This window comes from Culex quinquefasciatus, chromosome 2 (assembly GCF_015732765.1).
Source record: "Culex quinquefasciatus strain JHB chromosome 2, VPISU_Cqui_1.0_pri_paternal, whole genome shotgun sequence".
Classification (NCBI taxonomy): Eukaryota; Metazoa; Arthropoda; class Insecta; order Diptera; family Culicidae; genus Culex; species Culex quinquefasciatus.
The window spans coordinates 220,182,885-220,204,951 of NC_051862.1; the positions used below are offsets into that span (position 1 = coordinate 220,182,885).

Below are 22,067 nucleotides of genomic sequence, written 5' to 3' on the forward strand. Positions count from 1 at the left end.
CTTCTCAGAAAAACAAGTTACATGATAAATCATGTATAAAAAACTTTCATGCTAAATATTGAAAATTCTGATGTAGCTGCATGACATTTTACAACAAATCATATGGAAAGTTCTAAATAAACACTTTTGTTTTATACCATTTTATTTTAAATTTTATTTTATCATACAATTATTTTTGGTCTATTTAACTGAGCCATATCGTGGAAAAATCTTTTTTTCCTGTTTATGTGCAGTGTTGCTGGTTTAACATAATACATTGATCATGGAATCCATCGGAAATGTTTACATCTGACCAGTCTTGTTATTTTGTTTATTATTTTCTGTACTTTACTATCCTAATGTGACTAAGTAACGTAAACGTCAATATAAGATAATAGCATATTTTCAATCCCTAAGAGATGCCAATTCCAAGAGATTGTAAAAATTGAAAAATAAATTTTAATTTTAAAATGATTAAAAATTAAAAAAAAAATCTAAAAAATCTGAACATTTAAATTTTGGAAATTGAACGATTAATTTGCTCAAAATCTAAAATTCAAGTTCAGAAAAATCAAAAATCAGAAATTTAATTTGAAATTTTAAAATCTTATATGCCTTGAATTTTTGGAAACGCATTAAATTTTTATTTCTAATTTTTTTTAATGTTCAGAATCTATGATTTTTATCAATTTTAAAAGTTATAAAAAAATTTAGGCGTTTAAAAGAATCAAATAATAAATTTTTATTTTTAAAATTCAAACACTGAAATGATGACATTGGAAAATCGAAAAACTTTCAATATTTATAATGTTCAAATAAAGAAATAAAAATTCGAATTAAAAAAATATAAAAAATCTCAAATTCATTAAATTAAAAAAAAAATAAGTCTGAAAAGAAAAAAAAATGCTTTAAATTATTGTTTGTTTTTGAGTTTCTGATTTAAAAAACAATCAAAAAAAATCTTCGTTGATTTTTTTCTTATTTTTCAATTAAAAAAATAAACTTAAAATTTTTACCGTTTTAACTTTTAATGTTAAGTTTTTTTTAAATTAATGCTTTTATATTTTTGTAATATTTGATATTTTTTATTTAAAACATTATTAAAAAAATTAAACATAAAAAACATCAATCTTAAGATTTTAATTTATTATAAAAAATCAAAAATAAAAAAAAGACAAAAATTTTAAACATGTAACAAATTTACAAACTTTTTAAAAATAAATTGATTTATTTACTTATTTATTTTTTTATATTTTTTCTTATTTATTTTTTATCAAAAATAATATTTATCACATGTTTTTGAGACTACTGTTTTTTTTAATAATTTGTGAAGTACCTGAAATTAGGTAAATAGTTTTCAAATTATTTTCCTCATTTTGGTATATTCACCCTGTCAGGTAAATGATGGAAAAATTGTTCTTATGAAGCTTTTGATTTTTATTGGTGAATTATCTGAAATAGTTTTGAAATAATTTTCCCATTTTTGTATATGAAATTACTATTGTTTTTTATTTTTTTTTTATCACATGCTAATTTTTTTTTTAATTTATTTGTTTTCAACATTATTTTTACCATAGTTTCGGAATTAAAATCTAATCTTATCTAATCTTATCTAATCTGACACAAGGTGCATCCATTCCGACGAAAGCATCCTGGAGGAACTTTTGGTTAGATTACGCCCCAAGTCCTTTCTTGACAATATTAATGACAGCAGTTTATCCGAGCCATCCCGATAATTTACGGTAAAAATTAAGGCGGCCAGGCCTACTAGGTTGCATTGACCGCAGAGACAGATTTTGTGAAAAGGCCACACTAAACAGAATCAACAGAGAAGGAAGAATTCGTGGACATACCATACTAAACGCTCCGAATCATTTATGATATAGTGAGTGAGTGTTCATTGGGAAGATAAAGCGTTTTAAAAATGGTTTTCTTCAGTAAATTTTTGTCTTGGAAAATTGTGCACTCTAAACTTTAAATTTGTGATTTTAATAGTATTTTTTTAAGTATCACTTTTCAAATGTCAATAAACACTCTGAAAAAAACTTCATCAACCCTGCCTTGCATGAAAGTGAAAATTCCTCAGACAGACTTTCCTCCAAGTCATCAAATTCTCAGCAGAAAAAAAATTAGAAAAAAAGATCAAACCCCCCTCACACAATCGATTCGTCACGGTGCGTAATGCCCCTCGACGAAAGATTCCAAGCTCAACTTCTTCTAGCAGACAGACGGCCCCCGGGATCTACTGGCGCGAAACGAAAGGAAAAGTTTTATGATGGCAGCAGCCAGCACCAAAGTGTAAAATGTTGTTAATCGCACTTCTTCAAAGTGCGCGCGAGCGCGCGTCTCAAAGATTGGTGAAAAGATGATGGAATCGCCAGAAGCAGTGTTGTCGGAAGTAATTGCAACAGTTTTGCCTTGATGGGGTTAGGTTTTTTTTTAGATGATTTAAGATTTGATACAGTGTAAAATTGCGTGGAGGTTAGGTAATGTGGTTTGACGAAATCACTCCGAAATGTGTAAAAAAGATGTATTTCCAAAAAAAAACATAGGAAAAAGAAAATTGGCAGCACTGCTGAAAACATACAAATTCTAAAAAATCAGTGTTGCCATATTCTTGTTTAAACAGACAATTGCTTAACAACTTGTATTAATTTAAAAAAAAACTCACAAATTCTTCAATTGCTTGTTTGATTTACAGTGTTCCCAGATTTACTTTTATGTTTTGAGAGAAGTTTGTTGAACTTTTTTTTCCAGTCTCAATTAATTCTTCCATCACTGTTTTAATGCGTTATATTTCCGAAGAGGATGCAGTTTTTTCTTCACTTCTCCCTTCATTTCCAACAGAAAATGATCGCAATGTTGAATCTGTGACGACGGAGAAGGGCTTTCCCCTTCAGTCCAATACGCTACGGATGCACCTTGCACTTCAATTCAAGAGGACGGTACTTTGCACATCATCATCATCAGCTTGTTGTTGTAACTGATTTTTTTTTGTTGTTGCTGCAATTACTCATCGCTGCAAATTGAAAAGTGCGCCCACATTTCTCCGCGTTCAGTTACTTAAGAGCTCTTGACTTGGCTCCCTTAAGAAGAAAAAATCAAAACAAAACCTGATCGTCTCTACACAGCTAAAAAAGTAGTAATCCAGCTGCGTGTAAAAGGTCTGGGTGTAAAATAAATATTGCATTATTTTATGCAATGTTATGTGATTTTACACCCTGAAATATGTAGCCCATCAGTATGGGAAACCTACTTGACCGAAATGTCAAGTTCATATATGTGTTTATTTGTACAACTTTTCATCGGTCTGATGGCCGAGTGGGCTAAGGCGCCAGTCCTAACTGTTGGTGCTGGGTTTGAATCCCGTCGGTTGCAACTTTTTTTTGTATTTGCAAAAAATGTACATGCATTGTGTAATATTAAGTGTTTATTTTGACGAAGGTGATGTGCATGCTTTTGCATGCGTTTTTACCATCGGATTTTTTGCTGTGTACACATAGTTTCGCGTACGGATCGAATTAAAATTTGAAATAGTTTAAATTGCTCTAGCTCGCAGCAGCAAGCACAGCACTAACCTATAGAGAGTGAAAGAGGTCTCCATTTGAGTTGCCTCTAGCTGTGATGAGTGTGACGTGCCGAAAGGAATGTGTTGGAAAAATAAAACCTTTTTACCACGGTTACATGCTGCTCTAGCTTGGTGTATCTTTCCATGTGTCGAACCGAAACAGAGATAAGATTAACACGGTTGGTGACACTTGGTGAGATGTGCAAGATCGGACGTGACTTGTGCGCTGTTTTGACTGGAAACGGGGGAGTGGCCATTTAAATGTCCAATGAAGTACACTTCGAAGAAATAGGTCTATAATTTTACATGGAATCTTGCAAAGCAAGATTTACATATTTTACGTAAAAATGCATCATAATACATGTAATTTGAAAACATACATGAAGCTTCTGTACATTTACATGCAATATTACGTAATGATAAAAACATTAGCGCATTTAAATTTTAAGATTTAATTTCTTGATTTGTATGAATTTTTACACATTTTACCAAATTACATGAAATTTCATGTAATTTTCTCAGTGCCACATAACCCGCATGTAATTTATTATCTTCCTAAAATAGATCGTCATTCATCGTCACTGTCTTAGTGCACAAACAGTCTTAGTCAGTTGCCATCGTCATAACTCTTCCCAGTCATCAACTAAGCCATAATCACCGGCTTACCGCCCAAGCCACCCACCGACCATTTCCTTTTCCAGTTAAGATTCTTTCCCTCCTTTCGTGCTTTGTTTGAGCCAACATGAGAAGTGCAATTTGCATTTCCTATCTTTTCTTTCTGGTTGCAACAGAGTGTGTGACACGCGTTGAGTTGAATGATGGTGGTTTTTTGTTTATTTTATTCACCTTGTTGATTTTTATTAGTTCTGACTTATTCATCAAATTTTCTTCGCTTGTTTATTCATTGAATTCAATTCGTTTTATTAATATTGGATGACTGTCATCCCGCTTTATTTTTTTTTCTTTTGTTTTGAATTTTCAGCATATTTTTTTTAAATTATATATCTTGTTTTCTACGTATGCAATCTTAGTTCATTCCTTTTTAATAGACTTTTTAGAAACTTAGATTTTTATTTTTAAATCAAGTTTCAATTTTTGAGGTTTGAATTTTCCCTAAAATCAGTTTTTGTGTGTTGTGTTCTGAGTCTTGTGTGTTTACTTTTAAAAAGATATTTGTGTTCTTTTTAACTAGTATTTTTATATTTTATTTTTTTACTAAATATTTTCGAATCATGCGATCTGAACTGAGTTACCTTATCTAATAATTTTAACTATTTTTATTAGGGCGGTATAAATTTTATTTATTGTTCAAATTTCAACTTTCAAGCCATTTTTTTAAATAAATCAAAAAGTATCACAAAATGCTGTATACTTTATTTCAGTTATGCCTCTAACAAAAATTTACAAATTTCAATGAATTTATTTTTTTTTCTTAAAATCTTAAAAATAAAAAAATGCAAAAATGCCTTATTTGAAAAAAAAAATCGTTGTACAATGTTTCGAATAGTTAACAAATAAATTGTTTAAGTTTTTCAATGAAAATTTATATTTTTAGAAACAATTATTCTTTTTGAGCTCAGTTTTTACAAGGAATTTTTGAAATGTGGGGGAACAGAAACTTGTAATAAAATTAGCAATGGCCTTATATACTTCCAAGATTCTTTTTTAATTTGTTTTTTTTTTCATATATTTTATTAGTTGGGAGTTTCAATATATTTTTCAAATTTTATTCCTTCATAAAATAAACTGTAACTTAAATTATAACTTAATTATTGTAAAGTTTAAATACGCCCGTGTGGATCAATCGGACCGCGCACTGGACTCACAATCCAGAGGTCGCCGGTTCGAATCCCACGGCGGGCGCTCTAAAATTCTTTGTGTAAATATGGGTATTCGGCGCCGTCGCTCCGTGCCATACTTTCATATACTTAGGAGCCCAGAGTGGCGAAGTCCTTGTAGATAAAAGGAAGACACTAGTGGTTGGTACTAGCAATGGTGGCCGACAGCCATAAAGTCAACTTCGTTAAATTAATACGTTTCAAAATACCGCACAAGGAATTTAATATAAAAAATAAATTTTCCTTCCAAAAATGAAAAAAAAAAATCAAAATTGTATTGTCTATTTATGCGAGAATTGGTTCTAGGATTTTTTTTTCAAGATGTTTATCATACTTTCCGAAAGATTACCGAAAATGTTTGTAAAAGTATTGATAAGATATTGATTTCATACTGTTTTTTGAACCTATCCGTCATTTATTTTGTATCACAGAAATTATTATGTTGTTTAATATTTACCTTTTAATTTTTTTTATAGCAAATTTTTTTTTCAAGCTAAAAAATAAAAAAAATCTTCCAAAAAGATTTTTTTTTTAGAATCATTATTATATTTTTGCCCTCCCTTCGACCTTGAACGACCGAGTTGAAAGATAAAAACTTTATGTAAAATATATACCAGCTTTATCAGAGAAAAAATCGCTCAAACTTGATGTCAGATGAAAAAAATAAAAATAAAACTTTTGGATCAAAATTACCCGAAAAGCAAAAAATTTTTTTTGTTCATTTGACATGTTTTTGTAAAAAAAATATATATGTATTTCATCTTACTTCTCTGCTTTATTAGTCTTTTCCTTAATAACTATCAATCGGAGCGTTTGTTACGGTAAATCCACGCCTCCTTCGCTCTTGTTGATTTTTTGAAAAGTGTTCCTTTCACAGAATCCTCTCTGAGATTTATGCAACACAGCAGGCCTTACCTCTTGAATACATCCCGGGGATTCCCGAATGTATTACAATCAATGGGGCGTTATCTTAGCAAGATGCTTTCTTCGTTTGTTTTCCCCAATGACTGTCTTTCATTTGGTTTCTTATTTTCAATCATTTATCATAACTGCATGTTACCCACATCCAAAAATCTCTTGTTTGCACTTGATTATTGTTTTCTTTCCGAAACAGTATAGCATTACAAGCGTGACAACGCAAACAAGGGAACCTCACAAAAAAGCCAATCCACCACCAACTCAACATCCTCGATCAGGCCAAGATTAGCTCACTCTTCTCGTTTTCTGGAGGCCACCATCGGGTATTCAATTTCAAGCGAGCTTGGTCTCAAGTGACTATCGAGTTTATTTCGAGTGGTCTCTTTTCTTATTTTGGCGGGAATTTTAAGAGTGCAGCGCACTAAATAAATTGGTTTCGATTTCCGTTTTAGTTACGAGCAATCGTGGTGACCGTGTCATCCCGTACAAGTCTAATGATTGTTTATTTTTAAGCTACTTTTGGGGGCCCACTCGGTGGGACTGGGACGCGCGGGGCATTGACTCAAGTGAGAGTGATTCACACTTGGAAGCGAAGCGAATTGAATTGCCAGAATATGGTAGGCGTTTGTCGATTGATTGCCGCGTTCAATCGACTTAAGTTGAGCGTGTTTGGTTTCGTGATCTCATTTGAGGAATCATTAGCTTGCTGTTTTTATTTTGTATAATAAAATTGAAATTTTATTTTGAACGCTTTAACTAATTTTGACTCTTTTTTCTCTTCACAGATTTTCCCCCAAAAATGTTCATTTTGTAAGTGAAAAGTGCAGACACCACGGACGCCACGTCGAACCACCGACCGGACTCAAAATGCCGGTTTCCACGCGCAGCCTCCACCACTTCTCTCGCTAAGAAGCTGGACCCGGAGACCTCGCTGAGAAGCACCAACCCGACCACCAAACTAGGCAATCGAAAAACGGAAATTCACCCAATGACCAACATGAAACCCCCAACGACGACGACGGAGGACTCCAAGCCACCGGCTTCGGCCATGGCTTCGACCTCGACGCAGACTCAAAACGCCAACAACGGATGTGGAAGCTCCCGGATGAACCACCCGCCGTCCTACGGCGGAACTCCCAACGGCAGCAGCAACAACGGCTCCTCGTCGAACTCCGCCGCCGCAAGTCCCGGATGTTTCATCAAGCCGTCGCTGTCCCTGAACTCACTGCCCCCACAAGTTCCCCCGGAAGGCTCGGAAATGGCCCAGAACCGACTGCGCATCGATCGACCCTACAACAGTCTCAAGGTTAGTGAGGACACAATTGACCCTACAATTCATACCCCTCTAAAAAATCTAATTATTTTTAGAAAAAGCGCGACTCGGAGCGGGAGCTGTGGCGGAGATCGTGGGGAAGTGGTCACAGTCACAGCTCGTGCAGCTTGCAGAGTAGCACGGCGACCGGAATTGGGAAGGACGACTTTTGGGCGGCGCTGCAGACGAACTACAACTTTATCATGGACACGAACCTGCTGGATAGTTGTCGCGAGGCGCGTGGTGAGATTGGTGAGGGTGGAGCGGCGGCGAGGAACGCCGGGGACGAGGACGACGATGTGGACTATTATCAGAAGGTGAGTGGGGGGTGAATGAGGTGATGAGGGGAGTGGTTCTTGGGGGTTGGAAATGTGACGAATCGAAAAAAAATAGGTCCGAGGGTTATACAAAATATTACAAGAAAATACTATTTTTTCCCGATAACTCAACTTGATTTTCTTGAGTTATGTTTTTTGCGCTAGTAAATAACTGATTTCGATATTGATTTCTTATTATTAGGGCTAGTGATTTTTCGCGATTTCGCGGAAGCCGCGTAATCCGTGAAATTTTCCTCTGGCCGTGAAATTTTGTAAGAACCGTAAAAAGCCGCAAAATTTTCCATATTTTATTGATAAATCGTTTCTCGGTACACTTAAGCATTATTTATTTTATTTCAAACATTTTACAAGATTTTTAACAAGCATTTTGGATGTAGTTTCAAAACTTTTTTTTTCAAATTAAACAAATATTGCTTTTCAGATTTAGAACTATTTTTTAAAGATATTGTTCATTAAAATATTGTATGCAACGCAGAAATTGATTCTACATTTCCAGCAAAATTCATTTATTCCGCAAAATTCTAAAAAGATTGTAAAAGAACATTATCAAACAATGTATTATAATTTTCTGCAATTATCAACTGCTATAAATGAGTTTTGCCTAAAACTTATTAAAATACTCGTATTCCTTTATTGTTAAACTTCGGAAACGAATGATGTTTTATATATTGTTAGTTTTATAACACTTGTTTTACTACTTCTTATCTCAATGAAATTAAATAAAATTTGCTGAACCATACATGTAACTGACGGATATAAAAAAATCAAAACAAATCCAATACATTTTTTTTTTTCAACATAATCATTTGTGTCAGGAGATTCTATCTGCTACTAACTTTTAAAACACGTTTCTGTCCATAATTATGCTAAAAGAGCTCATTTTTACATAGTTTTTTTTAGCAGTTTTTAAAGTTCCGCAAAATTGCCGTGAAATTCCAATGTTTTCGATTTTTTGCCGTGAAAATCACTAGCCCTACTTATTATAAGCTGATTCCCGAGTAGACGCTGGAATAGAAATCTTCTTCTTCTTCTTTTCTTCTTCTTCCCTCTCTCCCATATGTCTTCCAAAAAAATCGGAGAGGTCTTCAGCCCGAAGCCCACCCCCTGGCTACGGGCCTGTCCCGGGTTATAAATGTTTACATTATTGCTAGGTTCCAATTAAATATTACATATTTTCAAAAGGTTTTTTTTCATTTTCGAATAAAATGTTGATTTCTTTACCCCCCTATCAATAATTTAAAAATAAACATTCAAATTTTTCACTTGAAAATAAGATTTGGTATAAAGACTACATTTCATGGATAAAATAATGTCCTTGACAATGTTTTGGCCATATACAGCAAAATAAAAAAATATAACATGGATTATGGAAAATTGGTAAAAAATTTTCTCACAGTTAAGGTAAAATTTTAGAATAAAAAAATAATAACAAACTAGTTTACGTCACATGAATAACGCGATCAATGGTTGAATGATTTTCCATATTCAATACTTTGAGTTGTTTTTGTTTTACTCTCTCATAAGATCTGTTCAATAACAATTTTGGTCTAATTGTTGAGGATGTTTTTTTCTTTCAAAACATACAATTGAGACCTATTTCTAATTTTACCTTATTTTTCTTCATTTGGCTTCTTTACAGTGTTGCCAAAATATCAATCTTTATGACATATTGACTTTCTGTAAGTTTTTTGAAAACTTTTTCTTACTCTTGTCTATTCCATAGTTATAAGTAATAATTTTTCGATTGAATTAAGATGTAAAACACAGCTGAAAGGAACACCAAAACTTTGTTATGTACCTAAATGAACTCATTGTAACTTGATTATTCACAAATAAAACCGAATTGAAATTGAAAAATGACTTATTGAATACAAGTTTTTTCAATATCAATTCAATAAATTATAGTTTTTCCTACAAAAGCCACAGATTTAATATGAATGTATGTTGCAGTATAATTTTTGAGAACTTTATCACACTTTACACTAATAAATTTAAACAAATACTGTGTATTTGTGGGCCATCGAAGGAAAAAATTATACTGTCTTGATTTGCTTTTTGTTGAAAATTTGTTATTGGTCTGACATTGTTTGAAAGCCATAATAAACGAAAACAACTTTGGAATAACTTTTTTGTTATTGAATAATAACATCAACTGTTATCATTTTAGCTGTTAAAATAACCAAAAAAAAATAATAACATAGTTTTGTTTGAAGAATAATGAAAAATGTTATAAGGCTGTTATTACAATAACAATCAAATAAAGAAACCATTACGACTAGTAACAAAACTTGTTATAAATAACATAAAATGTTATTGGTTAGCCTTTATAAATATCAAATAATGTTATCCTCAAGTTATTTCCTTCTGATCGGGTTACGTTAAATCCAGATACACGGAAAAGATAAGATTTTAAGTGATATTATATCCTCTCCTTTTTAATCAGGCAACAAATATGTCTGAACAAGACACTTGTTTTTATTCAGTTAAATTGAATATGCGCATGAGCATGAGCATGGTTGACTGCCATTTTTATTCAGTAAAAATGATTATCAATACAAACAATTATTTCAATTGTGTGCCTTCCAGCAACTCAATCATAACCCCATTAGCTAACTCAAAATTCTTAAGCATAAGCTTCTTCCAGTCTTCGGTTTGAATCACCCCGACGTTCCTTCCGATAAAGTTGACCGCAGCTCGCTTCAACTGGTCCGCTCGGTACAAATCAGCCAGAACGAGTGTACGTACAGCAGTTTCCTCCGATATTTGACCACAAAGTGCGGCCTCACAGCGAGTCTTCAGCTTCTCCAAGTCGTACTTGTCGGCCGCCTGCAGCAGTTCAAAGACCATGTCCAAATCCGCCACGGAATCGGTGTAGATGAAGCGCAACAATTGTTCCAACACTTTCGGCTCAATATCGGCGATTGTGACTTTGTTCTGCGTGGATTCGACCGCTTTGTGGCGCAGCATTGCTCGGAACACTGGGTTTGGCAGAACTGGCTTGTGCGCCGGGGATTCCTCCCCATTAGCTGCGAGGACACCCGGTAAGATCGGGCCCAGGTTGGACAAGTTAGAGTCCTGTACAATTGGCATGCTAGCCTCGGGCTCATATTCTATAATTGTTAGAACTTGATTGATTTAACTTTTTGTTTTTCATTAATCAGGCAAAAATCCAAGCAATTTTTTGTTTGTATTTTGGAACCAGTTTCTATGCGTTTAGATCTAATTGTTTTCGTACTATCGACTATACCTTTTACATTAGGAAGATCGAAGTAGGTCGCGCTGCGGGTCGGACGCAAATTTTTATGCTCTTGTCATTTACATGGAGTTTTCATTTTTTAATGTTTGAGACAAAATTTAAATGTCTTCAAAATTATTCGAACGGTTTGTGAATGTTTTAAAACTTGTGCACCTGGTGAAGAAGGAAACTGTTTTGTCCGCGCCGGCCATCAACCAAGTGAATTACTAAATTCGCCTTACGGACAGTTTTATAACGGACGGCGCTGGGTGGCGATTGCTATCAAATTTTGGTCTGAAGAAGACTAGTGGAAGTTGGCCAATATGTACAACTAGGTGGAGCTGAGGGATTTGGATTTGTGCTTTCCGCGGCATATGACAGCTGTTCGAGATCGTGTTGTTCAAACCCGGTGAGGAATTTCCTTTTTGCATCCTTATTTTATTTTCAAGTGTTGCAAGAGCGGCCGTGGCTGACTGGTTACGGTGTTCGCTTTATAAGCGAATAGTTCTGGGTTCGATTCCCATCTGCTCCCAACGAGAAAGTTAAGGAAATATAAATTCTTGAAAGTCCTGAACATGAACAAAAAATCAAAATTGCTCAAGGCGAGGTTCGATCCCCCGTCCAGATTCGCGGCGTTATGAGCTATGACTGGAATTAGAAATACTGTTACTGCTAACAATTATATACGCGCTGGATCTTTGTCCATTTGACGAGGGTCCGGAAGTTCTGAATAACGTTTGGATCAAATTGATGCAACCGTTCTTTAGGGCGGGGCTTGTCGGTTCAGCGGAGGTACCTCGCGCTTGGCTAGCCAGCGTAGAAATGGGTCACCGAAGCTCGGCAGAGCTAACACCTTCCAAATGCCTATGCGAGTTATTTGCATGTATAGAATAAAAAATCGAAAATACATGGAAACAACTCAATTTGTAAGAAGCGGCCGCGTGGTCCCGTTTGATTGGTTGCACACACACACACACACACATCGACTATACCTTTTACATTACAAATGAAATTGATTCCAGTTTTTGGAAAAGTAACAACTAAATCCAATTGTAAAGTTAAATAGTTTTTCTTAGCTATTTGCCAGTACCACTTAAACTTATCATCACCACCAGAAGAATATTCCGAAGATTGCAGGCCTGACTTTTTAGAGACATGGTAATTGTTAATTTCCCATGTATGTTTATACGTTGTAGCTTAAGTATCGGTGCAGCAGGAGTACGGCTGCGCGTTGACCGACTCCACAACCGATTTGCCATAGTCTGCCATGATTCCTTAACATAAAAAAAATAAATCAGTTTTATGACATATTAATAAAAAATATTCAAAACTTACAACGTTGACGCGATGCAATTTCTTCGACACACAATAAGTTATGTCGGTATGGCTTATATTTATACAACAAAGGCAAAGGAATATAGAAGAATGTACCTGAAATTTGACAATCGGTAGTAATTTGTTAAAACAGGTACCTAAGGGAAACAGTTGTCCGTTTTTGAAAACATTTAAATCTTGAATCAGAATACATCAATAAAAAATCGGTAATTGATGGATAAGATGAATCTTTATAAGATCCTAATTGAAAGCTCGGGAGTGACATAAATGGATAACCAAATATTAGTTAGCTAATTTAAAAGCGTTTTTTTCTGGAATGTGGTCATATCAAAGAGCCCCAATCTGGATGAAACATCCAGCGTTTGTTTGTCTATGCCAAATATGAGCCCTCTGCAACAAAGAAAAGTGGGATGATACGGACTTTGAAATAAAAAAAAAAGTTACACGGAAAAATTAATCCGATAACCTACAACTTCGCCAAAAAACATAGTTACACGGTAAAAGAAATCCGATTTTTAAAATGTTTTATCACATGAAATTAAATTTCAAAAAAAAGTTTTTATTTTATTTTAGATATTTTTTATATGTTAAGGGGACCAGAAAATGCATATTTTGCAGCTGAGTTGAGATGGTGCAAAATCTAGTGTCTTTTTTATTATGTTTTTTTTTGCAAGCATTTTGAACCAAATGCCTTTGGTTAGTTTTCAAAAGGTCCTTAACAATTTATAAACAGAGCCATTTTTCGTTCGATTCTCGTTCAATTAACGAATTATAAACTTGGTGGAGAACAACGCTGAAATCAGCAAAAACAGTCACTAGCTTAGCAAATTTTTAGGCAAATATAAGCAAAATCAAATCAGAAAAAAACTGATTTGGCGATAGATAGTTGAACTATTCGCAACTCCAATTAGTTGCATAATAGATTTTTCAGCACACTATTTTTGGGCGTTATGGGTAAACAGTAACCAGGTCTTTTTATTGCTGAACTTATGGACCCAACCCTGAAATTATTTGAATGTAAAAATTGACAAATTGCGTTTGAGGTACTAACTTAGGAGATGTATTGAAAATTTTAATGATAGTTCCAGTAATTTCAAAAATATCAAAATGTGTGTAACAAATTTTCCAAACAAAAAAGTCGAAAAGGGAATATCGTATTTGCAGGGGTGTTTTCCTTGGTGAAGTATTTTTAAATTAAAAAAAAAACTAAACATTATTTGAAAAATTTCCCTTAAAAATCGCTTTGAAAAAATTGTAAAATCATTTTGAATTATAAATTTATAAACACCATCCTAAACTGAATTAATTTTTTAATGACCAGCTCTCAAAAATGTACAGAGCAATTAATGGAAAAACTAAAAATGCAAAACTGCTTTTTTTGACAAATGGACAAAGTTTCATTCGAATCAAAAACTATAAAAAATCCAAACCATGAAATAAATTGCAAAATTCTAGATAATTACTCGTCTGTTACAATATATAAAGCAGTTATTGCATAATGTAGTATAATCAACCAAACAAAAGTATTTAAATATTTAAATTTAGACAATTTTTAAAATAGAACAAAAATACCACCCCGAAAATTTCATTTAAATTTCTGATCAAGTATACTAACCAACCCCCTCCCATTTTAGGCCATGTATAAACCCTCCCCGATGCAAACGTTCTACGGCGACCCGCGCCTGCTGCGCCAGTGGATCAAGGAAATGGAAACACGCATCGCGCGGATTCCGTCCGTCACGGAGACCAAGAAGCTGAACATCGAGCAGTTGCTCAAGCTATCTGGAGAACATTCGGTAAGTACCTATACTTTCTCGCAAGATATTTAAAAGTGATTCTTCGATTTCTATTTTGGGGGGCTGCTGGGGAGAGACGCGCTCTTAGCGATTCGATCACCACAAGTGAGACCAGATTTATGGGCGGTTGCGTTCTTTGGAATTGGACGCGATTGTTACTAAAAATAAGCACGCCACATTCCAATTCACGTTTATCGCGCTTAATTGCTGTTCAAGTGATCGTGTTCTCAAATTTTAGTTGAAACTGTTCGACACTTGAAAAATCGATGCAACGCGTAAATTATTTGATAGGATTAAGTGTGGTGATCGCAGCAGGCGCGCATCACCACACGCAAAGAGTGATGTTGTTATGTTTCGAAGCATCGTAGCATGCTGTTTGTTGACACCCCAGCAGCATATGGCAGTAGGCCGCGTGTGACCATCACGGTAGGCGATGATGTTTTTTGTTTGTCGTCATCGGTGTGCAATATTGGTGGAAGTTGCGTTTTTTTTGAGGAAGCGAACGTTTTTCGTGTGGTTGATGAGCGATATTTTTCTTGGGAACGCTTCTGTTTGTTTACTGTCTCGTTGAAAGATTTTGGCTTTGAGGTTTGCTTCAGGCCTTGATGCCGCCGGTATTGATCCGTCAGTTGTGTTGTTTGCAACGGCTGAGGTCGTTAATGTCAACCAAAAAGTTATGACGTTGATTGCATAACGTTGGCAGTTGGTTTAAACGCAAGTGTCGAGATGGGAAATTGACGATTTTAGAGTTCAACTGTGACGTTTGCAATCTGAGCGATGTCTAAAAAGTAGCTTCAAGTACAAAATGTTAACGTCTTGGATAGTGTTCGCGTAAAATAACTTGTTATGGTGTTTTGTTAAATTAAAAAAATAAATATTAAAAAAAAAATATTTAAATAGTCATGAATGACATTTTACGAATTTTCAAACGATAAATATATTCGATTCCACGATCTTTGGATTGGTAAGCAAAAATGCAAAACTCTTGATATTCAAGGTACAGTCGACTCTCTGGTTGTAGATCTTCGCTTCCTTTTTCTGTCAATAGATTCTTTGGTCAATTCAAACTGCTTACTTTGATGCCCTTTTTTAAATAAAATCCTGTTTAACTCGATGTTCTACGTTTCGACGGTCATCGAATTTTGCACCAAATTCAATCAATCCAAGTAACCACTGCTCTTCGCAGAACATCGACTACAGCTTGTTCAACGTGATTGTCCTGTTCTGGCTGTCGTTGATCGAAACGTTCGGCTACTCCTACCTGGGCTCGCAGCTGATGTTGGAGGTGAACGGCGTGGGCAAGGCCATCTACGATATGCCGTGGTACGAACATTCGCAGGAGCTGCACTGCCCATAATTGAAAATTCGGCTATTATGCCAAATCAAGTATTCCGAGAAAAACGCGTTTTAATGTTTGTCACAAAATCTCCGTCAAGGCAATTTCTCATAAGAGTGGCATATTAGCCGTTTGGTTTTTCGCATCGGAAGCCAAGTCTAAACACTATTTCAGTAAAATTCAAGTTCCAGATGATGCGTTGGAACATCCTCTACCACCTGGTGCTAATATCTCGTTTTTGCCATAAGTATTAGCCGTTTTTTCAATGGTGGGCAGTGCAGCGCTACTATCGGCTGATGTTGCAACGCGTCCAGCGGCCTACTCGGATAACTGGAGTTTTTTGCCGTGGAACTGGGTACCTTCGGAAGTGTGAGTTTGGCGTTTGAAGAAATGTTGATGAAAGTTTAATATGTTGTATTTTTCAAGATTGTCAACTCATCCTACTCATACAACTTGGTTCTCAAGGACGCTCTTAAAAGGCTTTGAAGTTTTTACTTAGACCGAAAGTTCATATATAAATTGTTTAGTATTGGACTTGTGCATAGTTAATACTGAATAAATCAGGTCGAGACTCATGCTACCAATAATGTTGACAGAATACGTAATCAAGTGTAATTGTACGACAACAAATCAAATAGAACTACATTAAATAGCTCGCAAGCAACGATTCCGGACTAGTTCTTCGCATTCAATTACAGCAGAATGTTCACCACTCAAAACAGTCACCGACTTCCGTCGGAACTCGAAGTGATGCCGTTCATCCTGCGGCTGATGGAGTTTATCGGTCTTTGGGGACCGCCGGGTCAGATTGTTCGATTCCTGGCGGCGTTCGGCTGGGGAACGATGATCATTCTGTTCCCGAAGGCCGTGCTCGGAATTGGGAGCGACCGGTTCGATGCGATCGCTAAGGGAATCGCAGAGTTTATCTTCGAGGGAAGTTTATTCGTAGCGACGGCGATTTTTGCTTCGAAAAGGATCGCATTTGAGCGGTTGATTGACGGATTGAAGGAGATTTTTCAAAGGGGTAGGTCGTGTAGGGTATTGGAAGACTGCATCACATTTACCCTTACGAAAAATATCAATTCTGTTTTCAGCTACGAATGGTCCGCACTCGAACGACTGTTACGACCTGCTACTTCGTCAAAATTTATCCATCAATAAGTTCGTCAAAGGATACACGATCTACTGCTGCTTCGGTCCGTTTGTTTTCTGCGTTCCGTCACTTGCGGCAAGTCACTTTCGGTATTGGACGCACTCCGGGAATCAATCGGAACCGCTGATCTTCGAACTACCCATGGAACAAGAGTAACTTTAAGAATTCCTGAGTAGTTTCACTTCTAAAAGCAAAATTCTTCGCAGATTCTACGGTCTGCAAATCCGTACAAACTTCTTGCACTACCACATTTTCGTACTTCTCTCGCTGTTTGCGTACTTCGTTTGTGCCTATTTCCTGCTGGTCAAAGTGTCCGTCCACTTCATCATGATCCAGTACAGTTCGTCTACTTACCGCTTGGTTGCGCTTCGGATCCGCAAGATGACAGAATCAAAAGAAGTGACGCAATCCGAGCTGGTGGACATCGTCGAGCTACACCGCTTGGCCTACCGCTGCTCCACCCTTGTCGAGCAGATTTGCCACCTTCCGCTGGCGCTGGAGTTCCTAACCTGCATCCTGTTTTGGTGTCTCACCATGTTCTACGTTTCAAACGTGAGGAAGTGAAGAAAAGCAGAATGAACCTTGAGTTCTAGTAGGCTTTGATTTGTTTTGCAGAACATTGATTTCAACCTGGTGAACGTGATGGTGCTGTTTTGGCTGTCACTGCTGGAAACGTTTGGCTATTCGTACCTGGGATCGAAGCTAACGGAGCAGGCCGACGAGGTTGGCGCGGCCATCTACGATCTACCGTGGTTCGAGCACTCGGTTGAGTTGCAGCGGTACTATCGGCTGATGTTGCAACGCGTCCAGCGGCCTACTGGGATTACGGGGGCTAAGTTTTTTGTCGTGCAGTTGGCAACATTCGGCAGTGTGGTGCAAATGTCTTACTCGTACTATTTGGTGCTGAAGGAAGCGTTGACTATGATATAATGATTCTTGTTATTTGCATTTTAAATATGTTCCTGAATAAAAATCAACTAATCACTAATGTTTACTTGTTTATTGCTTTAAACTGTGAAAAATACATGAAAACTAATCATTCATTTTTTTCTTATCTTTTCAGGTGAGTAGTTAACTGATTCCAGAACGGCATAGATGTACAACAAGATCTTTAAGTAAACTTAAACAGAGTTGCCAGGTTTGACAGAATAAACTATTGCAAAGTACATAACTTACTACAGGAATTGATAATTGGAAATACATAGAACCAACTACACCTGACTACCGTCACGGACATTTATGCGAACAGGGACAGCTAACAGTTGTAAACTATTAGTAAGAAATATTCAAATACTATCATTGTCGTGGGCAGCAAATGACCAAAAAGGTTGGAAATGTAACTTCACCGGCTCTTTGAACACTTGGCAAAAAAGTTGGAAATGCCTTTTTCATTGTAACTTAGGGTAGACGCATCTGTTTTGGATCTACCTTGTTGTTGGTGATTCTTGACATACTTCCGGATCCAATGCACCAAGAATAATCTAAATCGGTTGATTTTCCGCCGAGATACAGCCGGATGAAGTTGCATTTCCAACTTTTTTGACCTCCTTTGGAACTTCGCGTAAGTTTTGACCCCGTTGGTGCTACAAGTGTTAAAGCTGCCAGAAATAAATGAATTAACAACAACTATCATTGTCATGGTATATTGTACACAAGTGCAATGGAAGTACGATGAAATAAAACAGTGCCTTCCCGACATAGTAAAAAAAATGATTGCGGAAGAACGTGACATTTTGGAATTTTGATGTAGACGTATAGGAAATTAATATTTTTATCAATCTTTTATTTTAACCTGAGGGCACAAAGGCAGAGTAAAAAATAACAATTATCGAATACATTATACAGTAAGCAAATATTCAGTGCTGAAAAAAAATCATACAGTTAAGATATCCCATTTAGTCATTTTGATTAGTTTTAAAACAAAAGTAATGATGATTATAGTCAAACTTATTGCTAAAACGAATTATGAGGGCCGAAAAACATATCGCTCACTAACCTTTAAAAGCGATTCATTACTCAATCATTTTCTTGCCTTCAACCCTTTCCCAAAATGATAACCATTATTAGCAATTAGCATTTTACGTAACACAGAAACAATTTCACATCAAATCTCAATCCGCCTTCGCAAAAAAAAAAAACACTTATTTCAATCCACTAATTTGAATATTATAAAACCCCTTACTTCTTCTAATTGATTTAATTTCTCGATCGATCGGCAAAAACGTTCAACTTGCGCGGTTTTTAGGTTAGCAGTCCTCCCTAGTCGGGGAGGGATGTTACGTGTCTTCATCATAAGTTTCTGCAATCGAAAGAAATTTTACTGCGAAAGAAGCAACAAAAAAAGTGGAATGAATCACTGGTCAGCGTTTAGTACGTGTACCATTCTGCGAGTAATGCCCCAATGGTCAGTGAGAAGGGTAATGGGTTTTTCCTAAACTGGGTGACCTAAAAATCGTGATGATTTGCAACAAATGCCAACCGCAAATCGGGCCGATCTCCTTGTCTGTAAGGTAGTGGATTTATTTTATTTAGACGGAGTAGGGTGTTGAAGCCAAATCTAGTTTCACAATAAGCTGTGGTCAATAACTGGGATGGATACTGTTTTTGCTACCAACACTGCTGTACAAATATTTTGCAAAGGTTAGTGGAGTAAGATGGTTCGATTAGGAACGGGCTGAACATGAAATTTCGTACGCTTTTGCTTCGATTCTGATGCGTGCCATATAGCGATGGTTATCTTTGTTGCATAATTGTCTATGGATTCTAAATACAGGAATTTTGCCAATGCAAATTTTATTTCAAGTTTTTGTCTTTTGCCTCTTTAAAAATTTCTCCAAGAAATAAAGTAAGCAAAGTAAGCAAAGCAAATATTGCTGAATTTGGATTTTAGCCATCCTCACCTCAATGAGGAAAGGCCATAAAATCACTCGAAAAATGAACTTCTTTATTCGATCTCGTAGACCCACCTTCACGTATACCTATCGACTCAGAATCAAATTCTAAACAAATGTTGGTAAGTCCGTGCACCGAAAAATATGCACACGATTATCTCCGGACTGGCTGAACCCATTTGGACCGTTTTGGTCTCATTCGATCCGTCTTGTTGTCCCACAAGACCTCAGTTAATATTATGAAGTTTAGATAAGTACTTCAAAAGTTATGCTAAAAAAACGGTTTTAGCTAAACTTCGGAAGATTGTAAAAAGGGTGGTTTTTGTAAGAAAACCCGTCATGCTATATATTGTTAGAAAGGTATTTGAAAGACCTTTCCAACGCATTCAAAAGATTGAAGATCTGACAATCCCATGAAAAGTTATGAGCACTTAAGTGTTATTTGTACACTTATTTGAGGCCGAATTTCAAATATTTTGATGAAAAAGTTGTCCGGATCTATCGTTAAATTCTCTCAGATTTTGGTCATTCGATTTTTTTTTGTATTTTTTAATCCGGCTGAAACATTTTTGGTGGCTTCGGTATGCCCAAAGAAGCCATTTTGCATCATTAGTTTGTCCATATAATTTTCCATACAAATTTGGCAGCTGTCCATAGAAAAATGATGTATGAAAATTCAAAAATCTGTATCTTTTGAAGGAATTTTTTGATCGATTTGGTGTCTTCGGCAAAGTTGTAGGTATGGATAAGGACTGCCGTTCTACGCATAATTGTCCCATGTTCAAAAAAGTGCAACTGAGAAAAACGCGGTTGAAAATTTTCGATCGATTTCTGTATTTCTACGCATAATTGTCCCGTGGGTTCCTATTCGCCCTATGTGTCCCTAATCGCCCCAGTTAGCAGTTTATCACCCTTATTTGTGATTATCTTGCTATACAACTGGTAAACAAGACATAATGCTCAGTAAAACTGATGATTCCGTGTAAGAAAATACTTGGTGGGACAATTATGCGTAGAAGTTCAACGATGGGACAAACAGACTCAGTATTGTTTTTAATGAGTTTGCGAACAAAGTACCAGATTTTATGTGTTTTTCTTAAAGTACACATAAAACTAAACTTAAAAATGTCATAAAGTCAAAATCGTCCAAAATTGACATGGGACAATTATGCGTAGAACGGCAGAGGACTACACTAAAAAAATGATGTAAGGTAAACAAAGATACGCGATAAAATTTTTTTTGGTGATTTTTTATTTCAGTTTTTGTCACTAAAACTTGATTTGCAAAAAAACACTATTTTTTCATTTTCTGATATGTTTTAGGGGACATTAGAGCGTACAATTTCCCGGGTTATAAATTTCCCGGGAAACGGGAAATTTTCAACAAATTTCCCGGGAAATCCTGGGAATTCCCAGAAAATTATAAATTTATTGAAAATTGTTCTGATCTTGGTTCTGATTATTATGTTGCATCAAAATTGTATAGGGACAGTGACTTTAATGGTTAAAATAAGTCTAAAGATCAATTAATGGCTTGATTGCATGTACAAATTGATAAAACTAAAAGAAAATGTTTGTTTTTTTATTTTATAAGCTCAAATCAATAATGATTTTTGGTATTTTTTTGTTGCGAAGTATTTTTTATCAAATTGTTTGGACAATTGGTAAAATGAATCCATACTCCAAAATATATATATTTTTTTGTTTTTAAGTATTCCATAACAAATAAATCACAAGTCATACCCAGTTTCAGTTCTTGAAAATATTGGTTAAGCTTTTTAGTTTTTCCTTAAAAATCTATCTTCTCATGTTTGTTTTACTTCTAAGTTTTTAAAACATGTGTGAAGTTTTTTGGGCACCCCTAAAACAATACAAAGTAGTTTTTCAATGATATATTTGTATGGATTTGCCACATGGTTTTCAGGCATTTAATCGACTTTAGTTGAATTTTTTTTTCATATCACAAAAACATGATTTAAATTATTCGATAAATTTACATCATTTTACTATCACTTTTATTTTATTTTCTATATTTAACCTTCTAACTACCATTGTTGAAGTAATTCTTCGCATTCGCATGGAGATGGTGATCTTAGCGGGTTACAGACTGGATTTCGTCATGTGTATGTGCTGATTGCTCAGCCCAGGTCGAATTGAAATAATTCTTCTTGCAAAAACCTATTTGAAATATTTAATGGTTTTCATCTTATATGATCATGGTAAACAAAATCGTAATCATTCTCATTTTTTTTAAATATTCCTTATTTTTTATCTAATTATTCTTTAAAAAGATTACCGGAATTGTTATACAGTGGACTCTCTCGTTGTCAATATTAAAGGGACCGCCGAGAGCGGGAGTTATCAAATT

General features: G+C 35.4%; 2 protein-coding genes across 2 annotated transcripts in view; both read left to right on the plus strand.

The window, feature by feature from the left end:
• Positions 1-22,067, plus strand: part of LOC6052980 — a 321,821-nt gene that overhangs the window by 64,039 nt on the left and 235,715 nt on the right. The window contains exons 2-4 of the mRNA XM_038253981.1: positions 7,089-7,609; positions 7,672-7,932; positions 14,158-14,319. Coding sequence (XP_038109909.1) covers positions 7,292-7,609; positions 7,672-7,932; positions 14,158-14,319 — 741 coding nt within the window. The 5' untranslated portion in view covers positions 7,089-7,291. The remainder of the gene's footprint in view (positions 1-7,088; positions 7,610-7,671; positions 7,933-14,157; positions 14,320-22,067) is intronic.
• LOC6035754 lies at positions 16,272-17,796 on the plus strand. Its single transcript, XM_001845828.2, has 4 exons — positions 16,272-16,679; positions 16,750-16,960; positions 17,015-17,360; positions 17,424-17,796. The coding sequence occupies exons 1-4, from the start codon at positions 16,358-16,360 to the stop codon at positions 17,736-17,738; spliced, it is 1,194 nt and encodes a 397-aa protein (XP_001845880.2). The 5' UTR covers positions 16,272-16,357; the 3' UTR covers positions 17,739-17,796.